Source organism: Scheffersomyces amazonensis (genome assembly GCF_036850825.1).
Source record: "Scheffersomyces amazonensis strain UFMG-HMD-26.3 chromosome Unknown RJT21scaffold_8, whole genome shotgun sequence".
Taxonomy (NCBI): domain Eukaryota; kingdom Fungi; phylum Ascomycota; class Pichiomycetes; order Serinales; family Debaryomycetaceae; genus Scheffersomyces; species Scheffersomyces amazonensis.
Window position 1 is genome coordinate 534,739 of NW_027042748.1, and position 20,780 is coordinate 555,518.

The 20,780-nt window shown below is 31.4% G+C and overlaps 8 protein-coding genes across 8 annotated transcripts; 4 read left to right on the forward strand and 4 right to left on the reverse strand. All coding sequences in view use genetic code 12, as the record gives it.

Moving 5' to 3' along the window:
- The first annotated feature begins 921 nt into the window (after positions 1–921).
- Positions 922–2,709, forward strand: CMK2 (calmodulin-dependent protein kinase). Its single transcript, XM_064885113.1, has one exon. The coding sequence runs from the start codon at positions 1,074–1,076 to the stop codon at positions 2,463–2,465; it is 1,392 nt and encodes a 463-aa protein (XP_064736072.1). The 5' UTR covers positions 922–1,073; the 3' UTR covers positions 2,466–2,709.
- On the forward strand, positions 2,710–5,367 carry SET2 (histone methyltransferase). The gene has a single exon (XM_064885112.1). The coding sequence runs from the start codon at positions 2,954–2,956 to the stop codon at positions 5,270–5,272; it is 2,319 nt and encodes a 772-aa protein (XP_064736073.1). The 5' UTR covers positions 2,710–2,953; the 3' UTR covers positions 5,273–5,367.
- On the reverse strand, positions 5,367–7,072 carry GPD1 (glycerol-3-phosphate dehydrogenase (NAD(+))). Its single transcript, XM_064885114.1, has one exon. The coding sequence runs from the start codon at positions 6,656–6,658 to the stop codon at positions 5,462–5,464; it is 1,197 nt and encodes a 398-aa protein (XP_064736074.1). The 5' UTR covers positions 6,659–7,072; the 3' UTR covers positions 5,367–5,461.
- Positions 7,073–8,303: 1,231 nt separating this feature from the next.
- On the reverse strand, positions 8,304–10,010 carry RJT21DRAFT_3619 (uncharacterized protein; the record flags this gene model as incomplete). The annotated part of the gene is made up of 1 exon (XM_064884307.1): positions 8,304–10,010. One exon carries the CDS (start codon positions 10,008–10,010, stop codon positions 8,304–8,306), a length of 1,707 nt encoding a protein of 568 aa, XP_064736075.1.
- A 2,321-nt stretch (positions 10,011–12,331) lies between these two features.
- RJT21DRAFT_123350 (S10 family peptidase) lies at positions 12,332–14,273 on the reverse strand. The gene has a single exon (XM_064882690.1). It carries the CDS (start codon positions 13,860–13,862, stop codon positions 12,405–12,407), a length of 1,458 nt encoding a protein of 485 aa, XP_064736076.1. The 5' UTR covers positions 13,863–14,273; the 3' UTR covers positions 12,332–12,404.
- Positions 14,274–17,322: 3,049 nt separating this feature from the next.
- Positions 17,323–18,063, forward strand: RAS1 (Ras family GTPase; the record flags this gene model as incomplete). Its single annotated transcript, XM_064883087.1, has 1 exon — positions 17,323–18,063. One exon carries the CDS (start codon positions 17,323–17,325, stop codon positions 18,061–18,063), a length of 741 nt encoding a protein of 246 aa, XP_064736077.1.
- A 455-nt stretch (positions 18,064–18,518) lies between these two features.
- Positions 18,519–19,230, reverse strand: RJT21DRAFT_128844 (dolichyl-diphosphooligosaccharide-protein glycotransferase). The gene has a single exon (XM_064882932.1). The coding sequence runs from the start codon at positions 19,178–19,180 to the stop codon at positions 18,587–18,589; it is 594 nt and encodes a 197-aa protein (XP_064736078.1). The 5' UTR covers positions 19,181–19,230; the 3' UTR covers positions 18,519–18,586.
- On the forward strand, positions 19,231–20,662 carry OCA1 (putative tyrosine protein phosphatase). The gene has a single exon (XM_064882691.1). The coding sequence runs from the start codon at positions 19,515–19,517 to the stop codon at positions 20,268–20,270; it is 756 nt and encodes a 251-aa protein (XP_064736079.1). The 5' UTR covers positions 19,231–19,514; the 3' UTR covers positions 20,271–20,662.
- The last annotated feature ends 118 nt before the right edge of the window (positions 20,663–20,780 follow it).

The following is a 20,780-nucleotide window of genomic DNA, read 5'->3' on the forward strand; positions in this document are numbered from 1 at the left end:
TTTTATTTTTGACATTTTTAACATATTTTGCAAGAAAATAGAACATATCCGCTAAATTGCGTTATGTATCATAAGTTAATCTAAAGAATCTTTGGAATCCACCCTTTATTTGAAACCGCTTTCTCCAATCAGAGAAAAAAGAGGAATAAAAAATACAAAGAATAAAAACACTACTTTCAATTATAATTAACATTAAATAACTTCATTCATTCATCATAACATAATATCCATGTCACTCCCTTCTAAACCCCAATCTAATTGTGATTCCAAACCAGATTTAACAAAGTCATTGCCCAAGTCCTCATCCAAAAAGGTGGTACTTCGTCTTCTGGAGAGTGAATATAAGAAATGGCTCGAAAAGATGGTTACTTCAGAGCACTGGGTTCGTAAGTCAATTAGGAGAGAAACCGCTCATTCATATTGGTCACATACCTATCGCTGTAACTTATATGGTCATCACAAGCCAGTGCTCAAATTTGAGGAACGTAAGCTTAAGAAATTTTCAGCAAAAACCAATTGTAGAGCTACATTTACTGCCCGTTTAAGTAAAAAGGAAATTTTACCTAATAATGAAAGAATGGTTTTTATAAATTGGTCATGGGACCACAATCATCGAAGTGATTCTAAGGAATACATGCTATCTAACTTACCTAGTCAAGAAATGTGGATAAACTTAACACGTGACTTACAAATAAGTATGTACAGCCCTGATAAAAATCGAAAGCATGATCAATCAATACCGGTCAGCCGCTTAGTTGCCAAGCCTTGATACTATTATAGGAGTAAACTATAAGTATTGGAATTACCCCTTGAGCCCTGTAAGTAGTCACTTGCAACAAATCTTAAAACTTTGAATAATTGATTGCTAACTATTACTATCAGCTAATAATAGCCCCGATCCGAAGAGCATCCGTGCCGCAGTATTTATAGCATTCCGCATCCCCTTAAATTAGGAACAAGAACGAATCACCAATTCCACCTGCTATACATCTGGGGAAAGATCAATTGATATATAATTGAACTATAACTAAATTTAGAAATTATATATAGAAATAATATAATATTATTTAGTAATGCCACTTGAAGCAGAATCAGCAACAAATGCTGAGAATCATCAGTTTAAGAAATTTCTAAATAAGTTATCGGGTCAACCTAGTTCGTACGCAAGAAAGCAAAATTATACGTTTGGTAAAACACTTGGAGCAGGATCATTTGGAATTGTCAGATATGCAAGAGATAATATTACTGATGAAGAAGTTGCCGTTAAAATCATTTTAAAAAAAGCATTAAAGGGTAATGAACAAATGGTAATTGAAGAATTAAAATTATTACAAGAATTAAATCATCCTCATATAGTTGGATTTAGAGATTGGTTTGAATCTAAGGATAAATTTTATATTGTAACTCAATTAGCTACAGGAGGAGAATTATTTGATAGGATTGTTAATAAAGGTAGATTTACTGAACATGATGCATCATTAGTTATAGTTGAAATGTTAGAAGCTATAGTTTATTTACATGGAAAAGATATTGTTCATCGAGATTTAAAACCTGAAAATGTATTATATTTAAATCCTAGTGAAGATGCTGATATTGTTATTGCTGATTTTGGTATTGCTAAAAGACTTCAAACTCCTAATGAAAAATTAACATCATCAGCTGGTTCATTTGGTTATGCAGCTCCTGAAGTTATAATTGGTAGTGGTCATGGTAAACCTTGTGATATTTGGTCTTTAGGTGTTATAACATATACTTTATTATGTGGATATTCACCATTTAGATCAGAAAATGTTCAAGATTTTGTTCGTGAAGTTGAACATAATAATGCGGTTATTTTTCATGCTGATTATTGGAAAGATGTTTCAAAAGATGCTCGTAGATTTATTATCAAAGCTTTACAATTTGATCCTAATAATAGACCTACAGCTCAACAGTTATTACAAGATCCTTGGTTAGTATCTGTTGCAGCTGATCATAAAGAAACAGATTTATTACCTAAATTGAAACAAGGATTTGATGCAAAGGCTAAATTTAGACAAGCAATTATGATGGTTAAATTAAATAACAGAATTAAGAAATTGAAAGCTATTCAAACTGAACTTGATGATGATCCAAGTGAAATTAATCTTTTTGGAGATTCTGGTTCATTAATTTCAGAAGTTGGAACATCAACACCAACTTCAGCTCATGCAAATCCTTTATATTCATGGAAGAAATTATCTGATGTACTTTCTAATCTTGAAGCAGAAAATTCTAAAGCATCTTTATCACCATTAAAATCTCCATATTTTAAAGATATTAATGGTAAAGCTAGTACTAAACAAAAATTACAAGGAGATGCATTTATTCAATTAGTTCAAACTGCTTCAGAAAATAGAGAACGAGTTGAAAGTTATAGGGAATCTGGTGATGAAGCTGATAAGAAAACTAAGGAAGCTACTGAAGAAAAGAAATCAAATGTATAAATTTATTTCTCTAGAATACATTTAAACCATTAATTTATTTATAGCACTACAATAACAATAACATTTGACTTTATATAACTTGTCACTAATTATTAATTACTGATCACTAGTCGACTAGTGAGTACATAACTTATTTGCAACTAAATGGTCGCGATTCCTCCCTCACCAGAAAAAATGCCGACCGACTTCGATACAGGTAATTAACGAGGAGTGTGGAATTTTTTTTTCACTATCAGCACAAAGGGATCCCGAGCTTAGTAGCTTAAGAGTTGTGTGTTGTATCTGTGTTTTAGTAAAGGACTCCGAGTGGGCATAGTTTCGCTTTTAGTTTTTAGTTTTAGTATTAGCTTTAGCTTTAGTTTTGGAGAAATAAAGGTACGATAGATTGAAATTCATATACATATTCATATTCATATTCATATTGATATTGATATTCACTATATAAAACAAAGCAGATATAATTGATTTTAAATTACAATTCATAGTCAATGACGGATCATTCAGAATCAGAAACAACTCCAGGGAATACCCCTGTACCTGATAAACAAAGAACTCCCGCTTTATTTCTAGATGAGCCTGATAAAACTGATGAAGCTAAATTATCATTCGTGGAGATACCAGAATGTACTTATTCTAATAAACTTGTAGGATCTTCAGGTCAAAAAGAATATATGACATGTGATTGTACTGAACAGTGGGATCCTGAAACTCAACAAAATTTAGCATGTGGAGATGATTCAAATTGTATAAATCGATTTACTTCAGTAGAATGTGTAAATGGAGATTGTGATTGTGGAGATAATTGTCAAAATCAACGATTTCAAAAGAAAGAATATGCTTCAGTTTCAGTATTTCAAACTGAATTAAAGGGGTATGGACTTCGAGCCAATACTTCAATTAATGAATCAACATTTATTTATGAATATATTGGTGAAGTAATTGATGAACCAGCTTTTAGAAAGAGAATGCTTGATTATGATGCAAAGAATTTTAAACATTTTTATTTTATGATGTTAAAGAATGATTCATTTATAGATGCAACTGTTAAAGGTTCATTAGCTAGATTTGTTAATCATTCTTGTAATCCCAATGCTTATGTTGATAAATGGGTTGTTGGAGGTAAATTAAGAATGGGAATATTTGCTAAACGATTAATTCAACAAGGTGAAGAAATTACTTTTGATTATAATGTTGATAGATATGGAGCTCAATCTCAACCATGTTATTGTGGAGAACCTAATTGTATTAAATTTATGGGAGGTAAAACTCAAACTGATGCAGCATTATTATTACCTGAAGGTATTGCTGAAGCTTTAGGAGTTACCCCTCAACAAGAAAGAAAATGGTTAAAAGAAAATAAAGCTTTAAGATCTAAACAACAAAGTGATGATACAGCAATTAATGAAAAATTTATTAAAGAACTTATAATTCAACCATTACAAGAAATTGAAGTATCAAAAGTTATGGGAGCATTAATGAAATCTCAAGATTTTACAATTGTAAATAAATTAATTCAAAGAATTAATTCTTCACGAGAAGAAAATATTAATTTAGCAATTATTAGATTTCATGGTTATAAAACTTTTTCAACTATAATTCAACAATTTAAAAATTCAGGTTCAAATAGTTTAATGATTATGATTCTTGAAATTTTAAATAGATGGCCAAAACTTTATCGGAATAAAATTTCTTCATCTCAAATTGAAGATGTTATAAAAGATATTCAACAAACTACTGATAATATTATTATTAGAAAATTAAGTACTAAATTATTAGATGAATGGAGTAAATTAGAAATGGCTTATAGAATACCAAAAAGTAATGGTGGTAATGGAGTTGTTACTGATTTATCACTGTATGGTAGATCAACTCGAACTCCAGAAACAGAGCAACAACAGTATAATCAACAAGAAAATGTAGAAGAAAAAGTTGAAGAATCTCAGGAAGATGGTGATTTGCCCCCAGGTTGGGAATCAGCTCTTGATCCAGGAACTCAAAAGATATATTATTATCATCGAGAATTACAAAAGTCAAGTTGGGAAAGACCCGTGGCAACTCCTCCTATAGCTCCAAAGGGTCTTACGCCTAAACCTAGACAAACTAATGTTAATACAGGTCCATCTAGAGATACATTTAGAGAAGAATTGGCTAATGAACAAGAAGAAAAACTTAAAAGACAACGTGAAGAAGCTTATAGAAAATTAAAGGCTAGACAAGATCAATTAAAAGCGGTCATTGAACAAACAAGACGTGAAGAAGAAGAAAGAAGAGAAGCTGAATTAAAGGAAAAGCAAAGATTATTGAAAGAAAGACTTGCAGCCAAAAAGAAAGAATTAAAGAAAAGAACATCCATATCATCTAGTCCTTCATCTGCTTCTCCTTCATCGAATGGAAGTCGTAATCATCATCATCACCATCACCATCATCACAGTAATCATGGTGGTGATCAACATCCAAAAGTTTCATCTTCAAGTGATGCTACTGAAAGTAAATGGAGACACTTATTTGCTAGTCATGTACCTAATTTAATTAAAAAGAAAGCAGGAGATTTACCAAAGGATGAAATTAAAGGATGTGCTAAAGATATTGCAGCAAATTTAGCTTCTAAAGAGATTAAGAAAGATCCTAAAGGTAAAGTTCCTCTGGAATTAGATAAACATAAACTTAAGAAAATTAAAGAATTTGTTGATGCTTATATGGAGAAATTTTTAACTAGATATAATGCTAAACATAATAAAAGATCTCATGAAGGATCTGATCAAAATGGTGAAGATGAAGGAGGAGATTCTAAGCGTACAAAAGCTTAATTCTTACTTATGTAAATTATAACTGTATAACTGTATAATAGTAAAGTCATCTCACTACAATGGATCTCATAGATTAAATTTAAAATTTAAAAATTTAAAATTAAAAAAGTGTTGATTGTATGAAACTCTATAAAAGATTAAACTAATTGTTTTGAAAATCAAACTTGAAAATAATAAATATAAATCGGTTTAATCCCTTTCTAATAAATGAGGTAAGTTTTCAATTGATTCTGATCCATAAATAATTTGATATGTAGCTTCAAATAATGGGAATTCTTCTAATTTATTTACATTTGTTAAGAGTTCATGAACTTCTCTAACAGTAATAATTCCTTGAGAACTTTGACCATTTAATAATTTCTTTTCAGCTTCTAAAGCTGATGCTCCAGTTTCTGCCATATATCTACCAACTTTAACATTTCTACCTCCAGCACAAGTAGTTATTAAATCAGCTACTCCAGCAGATTCATCAGTAAAAGTTGTTGATTGAGATGCAGGGAAGAACATATTAGAAAATTTAATAATTTCTAATAAACCAACTCTCATAACAGCTGCTTTTGCATTATCACCCCATGAAAGTCCCTCAACAAATCCTACTGTTAATGCAACAACATTTTTTAAAGCTCCTGCAACAGAAACCCCTTCAACATCTCGAATAACATTAACATGGAAATAAGGTCTATGGAAAACAGCTTTTAAAACAAATTCATCAATATCTTTACCAGGTCCACGATAATTTGTTGGTAATCTATAAGCAACTGTAGTTTCTGACCATTTACATCTTGCTACTTCAGGAGCTAAATTTGCACCCGATAATACTCCACAAGTTATACCAAGTTTTTCAGTTATAACTGTTGATAATAATTTACAACCCGCTGGTGTAACTTCTAACCCTTTTAAACATGAAATAGCTCTAGTATCGGGAGATACATGACCTTTTAATTGTTCACAAATTTTTGGTAAGAATTGATGGGGTAAATTAAATACTAATAAATCAGCATCTTTAGCAGTTTTAACAATATCTGGTTCAGCTACTAAATTAATTGGTAATTTAACTCCTGGTAAATATCTAACATTTTCATGTTGAGTATTAATTATATCTGTTAAATTTTTACCATCAACTTTTTCTTCAAATACCCACATTTTAACATAATGTCTAAAAAGATGAGGTCTTGATAAAGCATTTTCAGCAATAACTTTAGCAATAGTTGTACCCCAATTTCCTGATCCAATAACGGCAATTCTGAAAGGTTTTTCAGGAGCTAAGGATTGTTCACGTTTATGATAATGCCATTGTCCTGAAGCATCAGTTTTATTAGGATTTAAGATTTGTGATACTTGTTGCAATCTTTCATTAGCTTGTAGTTGATTATTCTGTTGGGTCATGATAGATGATATAAATATTGTTCGATTAAATATTACAGCAGAGTAATTTAAAAATGATTGACGCTGTAAATAAAATATTCTCCGTAATAAAATCAATTTGGATAATCTAAAGTCAAGTCTTTGCCCTGAGTAATTAATTATATATATTCAGATGAGGAGCAAAGATCAACTATTAATATCTAACCGAGCCCAGAAAATCAAAAGATAGAAAATTCCGAGGAATTGTATAAATGGTGGAAATAGATGGTTTGGGTATATCCAATAACCAAAAATAAGTAAAATAAGAATTAACCCTTATATATATACAAAAGGTTATATTTACACTTTTCAATAATTTCGAATTCGAGGGTATCGATATTATATATACATTTATATTACTGATAAAGCTTCACAAGGATGATTCACAGCAAAAAAAAAATTGAAAAAAGAAAAGAGTAATTAAACCGAGGAGATATGGAGCAGAGTCGACAATGCTCAAAATCTCAAACGGTATTGCGTAGTAATTACTTATTATAGTATTTATAATTGATTATTGTGATAGGTTTTATCTATTTGACTTATGTAATATTGCTTACTTGTCATTGTTAACTACTTAAGTATATTGATTGTTTGTACTTAGACAGGATAATTTGACATATAACAATTGATAAAAAACCTACATCATTTCGCTTTAACCGATACACAATATGCTAGTACTAAATAGGAGAATCATAGCTTAAATTAAAACGTATTTAGGGACTGTAAGAAAGTTAATTCTTTAAAATATTCAAAAGCATTCAATTAATGCCCAACAAAATTACTCTACCGTGCGAACTATCTACCGGTGATTGCACATCAAATAACGTTAAAAGTAATCGCTCAGAGATATCGTACTACTTAAGTTACTTAAAGATGACTCATATTCCCATAATAATTAATGGTATCATAATATAAATAAATTACAAGCCGTATCAATTTTTGATGATAAGCACATGTTGCAGCTGCAACATCTTCCCACTATGTCATCACCTCACTAGTGCTTAAAAAAGAAAATTAAGTGTACTTCAAATTTAAGATAAGATGAAATCTACTAATATTATTGGCAAATATAAATGTCTTAATTGTATGGAAAGAATATGTACACCGCAACATAAATTCTCAATATATGCATAGTGACCTATTGCAATCCTAAAGCCATTGAAGTTGCAAAACTACGCTTAATAGAGACTTATGTCCCTCGGACATTTGACATTGACCTATTTGTCATGTGACTGTAATTCTACCATTTCTAAAAAGCGTTAACGGAAATTAACATTGCGTATTCCTAATTGGGTAATTTTCAGTTTGCGAAAATAAAAAGTTAATATTTATATTAATACAGAACTTCCTAAGGTTGGAAATTGAACTACAAAATAGGAAAAGGGATACATATAAGTAGAAATAAACTGAAAGGATGTAAATGGATCGTGGCTAATACAAATTGGAATAACACATTAGAATAGTACAGGTTTGAGAATAAAAGGGGCATCAAATAGGGGAAAAAACAAAATTCAATGGATGCAAAATAATCTATTAATCCACAAGTAAATTGTTTTTCTCTATCAATCATCAATGATATTGATTTCTACTAGAAAGAATTTCTGATAATGGTATTATCGACACTTTCTCAATTAGTATCAGCTTCACCATCACGACTATCTGATCTTTTAATCTCACGTAAATAATGTAAATTATCAATATAGAGCTTCTTATCGGCATTTCTCTTACAGGTTAAAGTTCCCATGTGTCTCTTGAGTGCATCCTTACGAGCAAAACCCTTACCACAAAGCTCACAGATATTCGGTGGTATTGTTAAATGTTGTTTTTCATGACGCTTCAAATCGGAAGACCTACGGAAAGACATGGAACATTTATCACATAGGAATTTACGAACACTTTCATCTATATTGGCTGAAGATGACGAGGATGCTGAAACTATATTAGATGATGATGCAGACACAGCGATCGATGTTTTCCTAGATACTCCACTAATACTTGTATGACGATCATCATTCAGACTTGTGGTTAAATCAATTGGATCTTTATTATAGGGAATACCAGCTACTTTAAAAGTTAATGGTTCACCTATTAAAAAGTTCCAACCGTCACTATTGGAACTTGGGTGATGTGAAGCATTTCGTTTATTATTATTATTGTTGTTATTTGAGCTATCATTAGTGTTTGCATTACTTGTAGATGTATCAGTATGATGAAAAATATCATTGCTAAGATTAGGAAATTGTTGATAGAAATCTTGAATGTTTAGCTGTCCCTTTTGGTTAGTAGTAATTTGGCTTCCTCGACCAATAGGATTGCCATGAGGAGAAGCTGCGTATTGCAATCTTGTGAGTAAGTCTTGTATAGTTGGATCTACTAGAGCTGAGCCATTTGGGTTAGCCCCTGCTGCAGTAGCAACCAAGGCTTCTCTCGCTAACCTCAAGAAACGTTCATCTTCATTAGCATCCTGTGAATGACTGGATCCTGTATTGATAGGCGTTATAGCGGTTACTGATTGAGACTGTGGTGGTTGTGGTTGGGATTGCAGCTGTTGTGATTTCTGGGTTTGTTGTGGTTGAGATGGTGGAGTATTGGCTGATAAAAGTGGCGGTGTAGGTATATTGGTCAAACTATCCTTTCTTATATTCGTAGAACTCGAATTTGAACCACCCCTTGGAGAATTGAAACTTCTTGTATAACTTACATTTTGTTCTATTGCTCCTGGTGTATGCCTTTGAGTAGGAAGCAAGAAATTTATGTTTGAATTTGGCGATGAAGCAGCACTTTGTCTTTTTTGTTGGCCCGAAGTACCAGTCCCAGTAGTAGAACCACTTCCACTCTGGTTTGAACCTCCTACCCCGCCAGAGGTAGGAGAGTTATGACTGAATGGACTAGATGGCCTAATACGAGGCGAGAACATTGTTCCAGTCGGAGTTGTCCTCGAAATATTTAAATTCTGATTTGACGGAGGAATATTGGGTCGAGGATAAGCTTGAGATTGGAGTTGAGGTACCTGTTGATATTGTGGTTGATATTGTGGTTGATATTGAGCAACAGGAGTTGGAGTATTATGTCGACTATATCTTTGACGGTGTTGTTGTTGTTGTTGTTGTTGTTGTTGTTGTTGTTGTTGTTGTTGTTGTTGTTGTTGTTGTTGTTGTTGCTGTTGCTGTTGCTGTTGTTGCTGTTGTTGCTGTTGTTGGTTTATAGGGCCGCTATTTATAAGTCTACGAATATCACTGTTCCTATTATTCTTGTTAGTATTTGAATTTAAATTTGTATTGGAAGTTGGAGTTGAGTTATGAGATCTACCAAACTGTGGCTGATCTTTGTCCATAAGAAGTTAGAGGTGGAATATGGCAGCAAAGGAAAAACGAGTAAAAATGAATGAACGATTTATTGATTATATGTATGGTCGATCTCTTATTTGAATATGTGTTTAATTTTGGAGTTATTGTGATTACAAAGATGAATAGATTTACTTTTGGTAAATAATTTTATAATTGACATAGATGGTTGATTTTGAATAAATCCAATGATAATAATATTCTCATAAATTGAATTAAAATGGATTAAATTGTTTGGAATTATAGTAATGAATGGTTTTGAACTAAACTTTGAATGAAGAAACCAAGATGGGAAATTTATGTCTAATTTGTACTGTCGGGTTTAAATTGTTTTGATTCGAATAGTTTAATAAAAAGGTGGTTTGGGAAAAAGTGTGGTTGAGAAAATAATGGGTCCGTTTGAAAAGTTACGGAAGGTGTGAGATCTGGTATTTGATAGCGGCAAACTCGTGAATAATAAGATTAAAAGGAGACTGGCTGCGTTGTCTACGTTTTTGCTGCCAAATAATTCATTTGAGTTTATTCGTAAATCATTCCCAATGGACTTTGATTTTATTTACTAGTTTGATAAAATTAAAATTGCAACAATTAATTTTTCACTTTATTATTTCCTGCACCTCAACTTATTAATAACAACCGATTAATTAATTTAAAATACGTACCCTTTGGATATAACACAGTAATAAATAAAAGAATATGATATAACTTATAATAAGCTCGATGATAATAAAATCTATAAAAGCTTTTTTAATATGATTTTAAATCAAATTGATTACAGACCCCGATTCTTGTTTATGTGTATTCCCTAAATCTAAGTTTATCTTCTGGAATAGAAGGAGTGAGAGCCACAGTTTTCTATACTTCTCGGAATGAGATGGTTGAAATGGCAAAAACGTCGTTTTTAAACAATTTGTTCCAATTGTTTATTTATTTGTTTGAAACTATAGTTATATATACATAAATATACGTACTTATATATATGTATATATGTATATAATCAATGATTATAAATATGGAGTGATTATGAGCAAAGATGAAATATCAGAGCAAATCAAATACATACGGCACTAGTACTTTTTTTCTGTACTGTTAAGGCGCTAAATAGTTCAACAACCTTGTAAGTAACTTTAAATGAATTGACAAAATTGATTGTTTTTTCCATTTAGAAATGTAACAAAAATTGTGGATTAGCAAAGACGATATTGACGTACATAAATACCACGAAACCGACTCAAATTTAATTTGAATCTTTATAAGTGGCGATTGGCACTTTTTTACAATGTTGCGAAAAATGTAAAAATAATTATATTCGGTCACGTGCCTTGGCCTCATTAAATGTAACCCCGAGTACACGACAATGCTTCCACTCACCGAATCAATTGCAAATTTAAGTCTATCGATTTCGTTATGATTACTTCCGACTGCATTCTTAAGGTCGGAAGTTCCAAAAACTGCGAGTTTATATTGTAAATATTAGATTACAAATGGCGCTAAGGTTGTGATAAGTGTAGGATTCAGTACTCCGAGCCTAAGTTTAGAACAGTTCCCGATAAACACCGATTATCTCTTCGAAGCCCCTTGATCGCGTCAGTATTCATATTGCTAAATGTGGTATTACGAAGTCTGGTTTATTTCTCTTAAAAATTACTACATTGCAAGCAAACCCATGAATTTCAACCATCATTGAATGGGAATTCCGTCCGCACTGATCCCATATTTACTTATTTATGTAGTTGGAAAGTGGAGAAGAGCTAACAAATTCCAGATCTGAATTGGTTGATCATAAAATTTATTTAACTTCTATAAATAAGATAGGTTAAACAACTTAAACATGTGCGTTTACTTTAAATATGTTGTTATACCAAATTATTGAATGTTACAATTGAATGTGGTCAACTTTATTTCGATAGGCAACATAAAACTTTAAAACTTTAAAACTTTAAAACTTTAATACTTTAAAACTTCCAGGAAAGAAATCTATGTAAGATCCTGAATGCAGCTCCTCGATTATATGTTGTAACTATGAGAAGGTGTAGGAGTATTTTTAGATGGTTGTGCGTTAAATATAATTGCAGTTGAGTGACATTATCCTTATTTCAGAGACAGTGTACTATATATCACGAGTGTTAGAATATTCGACTGTTCCAGATTTGGAGTAAATAAACAAAGACGATGCCGATATCATCGCTGTTCTAATACTCCGTCATTTAGTGGTTGTTGCTTGTGCTATACCTTGTATAGTCGTCATTCATATACATCGCATACTTTATTTGATTGTACATGCTGCAAAATTTGATTCGCAACTATTTTTTCGCTGTATAATTGTAGTTTATTTCCCTATTACTGAATTTATGTATATATATATAAGATGGTTAATCATTTTCTTAAAATAACTGATTGTTCAACCACGAGTTTAACATATGTAAAGATTCTCTTGGTTTATCATGAGGCACCATATGGCCAGCATTATAAATTCTTAAGAAAGAAAAATTATCATATGTTTTAAGTTCACCAGCTGGGACTTCATTGCTAGTCACTCTCCATGGTTGCAATGGTTGCTTATTAAAGAAATAATGGTTCTTGTAAGGTAAGTTATTTGTCCATTCGTAATTTCCTACCCAGTTACATCTATAATCCTTATCACCAGCATAGATCAATACACGAACATCGGCTTCAAGAAGTTCAGTAATGAATTCTTGATGTGGAATAGCTTTATCCCCTACCGAATGGAAAAGTTTAGATACTTGAGAAGAACAACCTGAGAATTCACCAATAATACTGTCATCAACCCCCACTATCTTCTTGATAGCTGGAAGTGTTAAATATTCTGACACATAATCAATAGGCTTGTAACAATCGCCAGTTTCATCTTCATTTTCATGACAAGGAACTCTTATATCAAATGGATTAAGACCAGTTTTGTCAAATGGTCCAAACATCGCCTTGTTACAGAATGCATCTACTTCGGCACAAATAGTTGCGTTCGTAGGATCAGCATAACACTTTTCAAGCCCGGCTTTACAATCTGGGTAAACTTCTTCTAATTGTTGACATTCTTCATCTGAAATAATAGAATGATAACCGCCTTGACCACAGGCCATTGGGATAAGGGCCTTGTATTGTTGGATTGCATCAGTGATACCATTACCAATAAGAACACTTTCCAATTGAAATGTTCTGTCTTTCTGATTTATAATCTCACTGGCAAATTTAGGAATATAATGACCAGCATATGATTCTCCACTGATATGGAACTTATTGTTTCTGAATTGAGGAAATTTGGTAAAAAATAACTCAAGGAATGCATAAACATCTTTACCTGCAATTTCAGTACTGTTAACATTAATATGTTCTGGATCATCAGAATAAGAATATCCTACACCAATTGGTTGATCTAAAAATATAACTGAAGCATTAGAGTTCCAACTGTAAGGGTTATATTGAGGTTGTAAGGTTTCATTAATGAATGAAGGTCCCAATTCAAAAAAAAGTCCGGTAGTTGAAGAACATCCAGGTCCACCATTCAACCATAAAACAATTGGATCATTGGATGGATCATTTCTAGATTCGAAAAACCAGTAGAATAAATGCTTGGAATTTGTTATGTCTAAGTATCCAGTATATTGATCGACCACATCAAGTCCTAAAGTTGAAGGATTTAATTTTTGAACTCTTAATTGATGATCTTGGAATTGATTTAAGTTGATCGTATCGAATTTAGGTTGTTTGACTTGTGGGTGTTCATCATTCAATGATAATACATTTTGTAGAGGTATTGTTGTAGAAGCCACATATGAAGCGGCACTCAAAACCAATAAGGACAATTTATGAAACGTTTTCATTTCACTATTATTATGTGTGGTTCTCGTTATCTACCTATAAGCGATATCCTATACAAATGGTGATATTCCACCTATATATATGGCATTAACATAATCTGAAAAGTTTAAGGATAAAGAGCCGTATATTCAGTGGAGGTGACAAGGGAAGTACTGCCACATTAGGTTAGATGCGAAAGTGCGCAATTACTGTATTGGGCCCTAGTGCCGAAGTTAGATTACGGGAATTATAACAAGATGGGCATACTTATTGTATAGCTGCCATTTCAATGAAACCGAACTTAAACCCATTAGACATTTAAATTCAATTAACAAGGTCAATTGCACATTTCAGTATCGTTACCTTGTGTGTTTTGATTTTCGTATATCCGATGATGGCAGGGAGATGGCAAAAGAGGTAAAGGGATCATGCTTAATTGCCGATGATATATACTGCAAAAAAATAAATCGGTATGTGGCGGTTATTATTAAATTATCTACAAGATATGAAATTAGTTATGACATTTTGTTACTTTCAATTTTCACGATGGTAAAATGAACCGCGTTTTGTTTTCCATTGTAGCATCGTCTTATCTACCCCAGTAAACCTGACCCGCACTTTATTGTAAACTTCAGGCTCCTCGTATCCAGATGCCAATAAAAGAATTTGTACTCTAGATAGTTTCTTTGTTATATCACCCTGCTATTTAGGGAGAAATATTTTTTGAGATAAGAATAATATTGATTTAAGGGGAAAGGGATGAGTTGACCGGCAAAAAAAATTAAATAATTTGATTCTACAATATTTATACACTTGAAGGTGGTGGTGATCAAAAGAGCTATAGGGATGGCCTATTAATTAATGAGAAATATTAGAACTAATAGGTTTATGTTGGAGAGGTTCAATGTTCGGGGTATTTCTATGATTAGGCTGCAATTGAGTTAGAAACTCTTTTCGTTAATAGACAAAACTCGTATCGCAATAATGCATTTGCGATAGAAATAATAAATCCTTAAAATAGTCAATTGACAAACGAAACAAACTATTATGTAAGTTACCAAGTACAAATATATGTTAAAAGTTCAAGAATAACAAAATAAGAGGCTTTTCTTGCTTTCAAACTGCAAAGGTTATGGTTCTTAAACACTAAAATTAAAAAGTACAAAATTAACTGTAAAGATGAAAAACAAAACCAGGGACAATGGCTGACTGTAGATCTTTTCATAGACAATAGTCATATACAATTTTTATTCATAACCTATTTCGCATGACTTGTTGAGCATTTCTAGCGATATTTATCAAAGATGTATGTCTACATTATGATACATTTTTCCAAGATAATCCTCTGCATGTACAGTCATACTAGATTATGCTAATATTGCAATACTTTCCTTTTAGTGATAGTTCTCAATAATTTTCCGAGTGACCGCCGGACCGCGTCTTATAAGAAAATATTTTTAATTCAATTTATTTTTTTGTAGTATTTATTTTTCTGCTCTTCATTTGTTGCAGCCTGTCGGTCTCCTTATTTATTACGACGACACAATTCTAGCGAGACACTTTGCAAGTCGTAGATTGCAGTGAGACACACAATATCACTACTCTGAGGCTTCCCCACTTTATATTATCAGATCATCAGTTCCTGCTATATCCGAAACCACACTTCCAAATGAGGACATATGGATAAGGAGAATTAAGCTCTCCAATCATGAAAAACACGAAGAAAGATAAATTAGAGAAGGAATTAATCTTTTCCGTCATTAATTAAACTTTCACATTATAGAAAAGCATGAAAAGCAATATTTAGATAATAAGACTAGATCAAGTTGGAAATGAAGGTCAACAACTCACCCCATTTTCATAGTTCTCATAAAACTATTAAGTCTTGTTAGTTTTACTTTCTCGTAGAAGAACAACTATATAACTAATTTTTAATTATATGTAAAAGTAATCCTAAATAGGAAGGTGGCCAGAAGTTACAGAAAAAATGCCCGTAAAAGTATGGAACATCTAAATTAGGGGAGTCATAACAAAAAAGTTTTTTTTTTGTTTTAATCGCTTAGTTCAACAAATGACCACTGATCGGTGGTGATACAATCTAGTTAATCAATGTATGAATTAAACTCGGGTTACATATATATATGTATAAGTATGATCGACGGGTTACAGTCTATATATTGAACATTCCTCTCGAGATAGTTGGACCCCAACATCATTTTCTAATTCATTTTGTGACTTTAATTTAAGCAGCAAATTTCAAACATAACCAATTCCAAAAAATATTAACCATCAACAAAGGAGAGGTCATTCACCATTATATTGAATCTTAAAAATAGCACAATTTACAATAACAATAATAAACTCATTAACAAAATATATCTTAACACAGTAAGGTATACGATGGCGATGAGGATTTATGCGAAATATTAAAGAGTTGGGTACTTTGAATAATCATCTAATAAATTTGGTACAAACCCTCTCCTGTACATCTACGAAATCTTGCAACTTTCACAAAATCCTTGTCCCACAATAAAAAAAAAGAAGCAGCAGCAGTACAAGAAGCACCATATCGACATGTAGTTTTGTCTCAGTCTTAGCCTCAGTCTCAGTCAAGAATAGCAGTTTTAGGCTTAGCTTTTGTCTCGTTATTTCCAATATTTCCTTAAGCGTGTTGACTCCCAATTATAGAATATACAATAAGGGCAACTCCAATCCCCATACTTGACATTCAACATAATTATACATATATTAAAAATGTCTCTCGTCCCATCATTAATAGATTGGACCATAATAGTATTTAAATCATATATAACTTTGACGTACAAAATTTCATTTCACAATTTATTTTCTAAACCATATTTTTTGCTTATTGATTAAATTCTAAAGCTCAAAAACTTTTCTATGACCTAAGATTGATTTTCCATTGCATTTAGTTAGAACACTCAAAATCTATCATAGTCAACATACATATATCCCTAAAAGTATAATAAGATTTACTCGTGTTTAGTTACCTCACGTTATTGTTGTAAATTTGTCGATTCTGCTTATTTTTATCTTTTTGCTTTTTTTGCATATTTAAAATAAATATTTTTTTCACATTCATCGTCGACTGGGTCCTCCTTTCTCTGATTCATCTTTATTAATCTGATACAAGTTATACAGTCTTCTTGTCAATATTCTTTTCTCGACATTTAAGACTGTTCACAAAGTGTTTCTTATAATTTCAATTCCCTAATTGTTATTTGCATCATACATTAACTCTCACCCTTTTGGTGTCGAACAGTTCAACTCAAATCGTCAGATACTGTACAAAAAAATACTAGGATAAAAAAAATATAAATATTTCAGTTACTCCGTCCTTGTTTTTTTAATTAAATTGCTTTGAATATTCAATTCATTTATATAAGGGATTCATTCACTCATTTAATTAATCATTTCGTTCATTCGCTGTAATTCATACATAATCATAATCTCATATAAAAAATGTTGAAAGAATATAATTTAGTAGTAGTAGGTGGAGGTGGTGTTGGTAAATCCGCCTTGACAATTCAATTAATTCAAAGTCATTTCGTGGATGAATATGATCCAACCATCGAAGATAGTTATAGAAAGCAATGTACCATTGATAATGAACAAGTAATGTTAGATGTTTTGGATACTGCTGGTCAAGAAGAATACAGTAATATGAGAGAATCTTATATGAGAGCTGGTCAAGGATTCTTATTAGTATATTCTATAAATTCAAGAAATTCATTGGAAGAATTAAATTCATTTTATGAACAAATTTGTCGTGTCAAAGATAGTGATAATGTACCTGTTATAGTTGTTGGTAATAAATGTGATTTGGAAATTGAAAGACAAGTTAGTTATGATGAAGGTTTAAATTTAGCAAATTCTTTTAATTGTCAATTTTTAGAAACTTCTGCAAAACAAAGAATCAATGTCGAAGAAGCTTTCTATAACTTGGTAAGAAGAATCAGAGATCAAGAAGAAGCCAAAGCTAACCCTCCATCAACTGCAACTCAACAAAACAATAATCCATCTTCTAATAATAAATCTAATAACACTCCTAATAATGATGCAAATCAAGCTATACAGAATAAGAATGGCTCTACTACTAATAAACCAGACACACCAGCACAAAAGAGGCTGCAGCAACAAACGGCAGCTCAACAATCGGCTGCTCAAGCAAAGGAGAAATCGGGCTGTTGTGTAATTGTGTGAATACAGTCCTCACAAATCAGAATCATAATCATAATCATGAGTTGATACGAATTACTTTGATTTGTTGTTTTGTTTCTTTCTGTTTTCTTCCTTACCTCCTTTTTCTTGTCTTTTTAATATTAATTTTTACTTTAATAGTCTCTTTCATTTTTCCTTTTCCTTTCTTATCTTTGTATCCTGCCTTTTCATTCAAAAGCTTAACTATCAAATCATTTAAAATGTGAGTCAAATCAAGTAATCAAATTAAGTCAAACTAAATCAAATCTGAATCAAATCAAATAAAGTCAAATCGTATCGACTCAAATCAAATCAAACCAAATCAGATCAAAAAGTCTTCTATTTCTTCTATTCTCTTATTTGGAGATTTTATCTTACTGTCTTGTCTTATTTTATCTATTTATCAAATGACAATATTCAAAGAAAGACGACATTATGTTTATTCTTCATACATTATGTATACTAAATAAATATTTATCTTCTATTTAAAAATTGGCTTCATAACTGTAATAATCATCAAATTTCATCAATTAATGAAATGAATAACTATGAAATGTAAGATTAAACTAGCGAAAATGAAATCTCCAAATGAACGTTCAGGACTAATGACTTTAAATATTTTGGTATCTTCTTGTTCAACATTTGTTGTTTTAATAACTAATTCTTCATCAATGTCATTATCTTCAGAGTCATCAGTTTCAACTTTTTCATCTTCAACATTAGATTTAAGTGATTCTTCTACTTGTTCAATTGGTTTAGATCCTACTTTAATTTGTAATCTTAAACTAACAGTTAAAACAAATTGTCCTACACAAGAAATAAACCCTCCCAAGAATGCATTGAATGGGAAATTACCAACTAAAATGACATATATGAATTGTAAAATTCCCAAAAGAACAAGAAATACCAAAAATAAATCTATTAATTTTAATCTAGGAGTTAATGTTTCAACATAATCTTTATAAGTTGTATTAACAGCTGATGATAATTCATTTATGGATTTCTGAACCTTTTGAAATCTGGAAACTCCAGAAGTTGATGAACCTAAAGTTGATGAACCAGATTGTGATTTCTTTATAGCTGCAGATGCTTTGGCAGCAGATACTTCCTTTTTAGCCATGTTTATTTTATTATTATATGATTCAATTGGGCTTAATAGGTTAATAAGTCTAGTGACTATGTTAGCATTTTTCAAACGTGTTGTTCAATTTTCACCATTATGGAGATATTTTTGTGTCACCCTTCAAGCGTAGGAAAAAAAATCGTTGACATTAAATTTTAGCTTAACTATGAGAGATTAATGGATTATATCCACACGATTTATTGATAGAATCTTTGTTAAGAGTTCATAAAAGTTGTTAATTATCCTTTATATTGTTATAATAATTGTTTTTAGTTTAATTTTCTGGTTGGAATAGGTTCAAAAAGGGTTATAACTTTCTATAGAAGTCATTATGGCTGAAACGGTTGAAGATCCATTAATAAGTCACATATATAGTAAGTTCGGTAGTAATGGTACAGAATTAAAATCTGATTCAGGAATTCTATCGAATCAAAGTTTATCTACTACTAATATTGATACAAGTCTTAATCCAAATATAACTTATGATACAACAGATAATATAAATAATCAAAAATTACGTAGAGTAAGTCGACCTCCTACATTAAGAATCATTCCTCCATTAAATTTTTGTCCTGTTGAAAAACAACTCTATAGATCGGGTCAACCATCTATAATAAATCAATCATTTCTACAGGAATTGAATTTAAAAACTATTGTATGGCTTGCCAATGAAGAACCAAATGATGATTTTCTTGAATTTTGTCAATTTAATAATATAAATATTGAATTTGTAGGAATCATTAACGAATATTATGATCATGATAATAATAATACCCCAAATCATATAGCTGTTAATCCTTGGGATTCACTTAATGAGTCAACTATAAAGAAAGCATTAGAAATCATATTGAATAAAGAAAATTATCCACTATTAACTTGTTGTGGAATGGGAAGGCATAGAACAGGAACAGTTATTGGATGTCTAAGACGTTTACAAGGTTGGAATTTAGCCAGTGTTTCAGAAGAATATAGAAGATTTACAGGAGCTAGAGGTGGTAGAATCTTGGTAGAATTATTAATCGAAAGTTTTGATATTACTAGTGTAGATATAGATTCTACTAAGGCACCGGATTGGCTAGATATTTAATAATATAGTCATAAGCTTATTGTTAATACAAGTACATTTCATTTCTTCTGGATACCTTATATAATTACAAACTATATATATGCATATATATTTCATCTGATTGCATAGTATAATTCTTCTTCTCCTAGTATTAATAATTTAAAACATTTCCCCGGCTATAATACAGTATAACACGTAAAAATCCCGGCCATTCACCGAAGTGTCAACCTTAGTGCAACTATACAACTCCGCTTCATGAAAGTTGCTAATTGGGTTAGGTTGGGTTGGGTGTGTACATAAGGCTGATACCGTGCCAAAGTACACGACTCCGATTGCCCCCCTTAGATATCCTTTATCGTTTATACTAAAGTCATTCATCATTTAATTATGAAGACCTATACTAATTCTTACAGTATATTCCAGAATAATTTAAATTGTTTAATATTTGATTAGATATAATTACCTAAACATTCTATAAAAAAGTGTCGAACACATCGTAAAGCTGTAGATACCTCCTAATATAGTCTACTT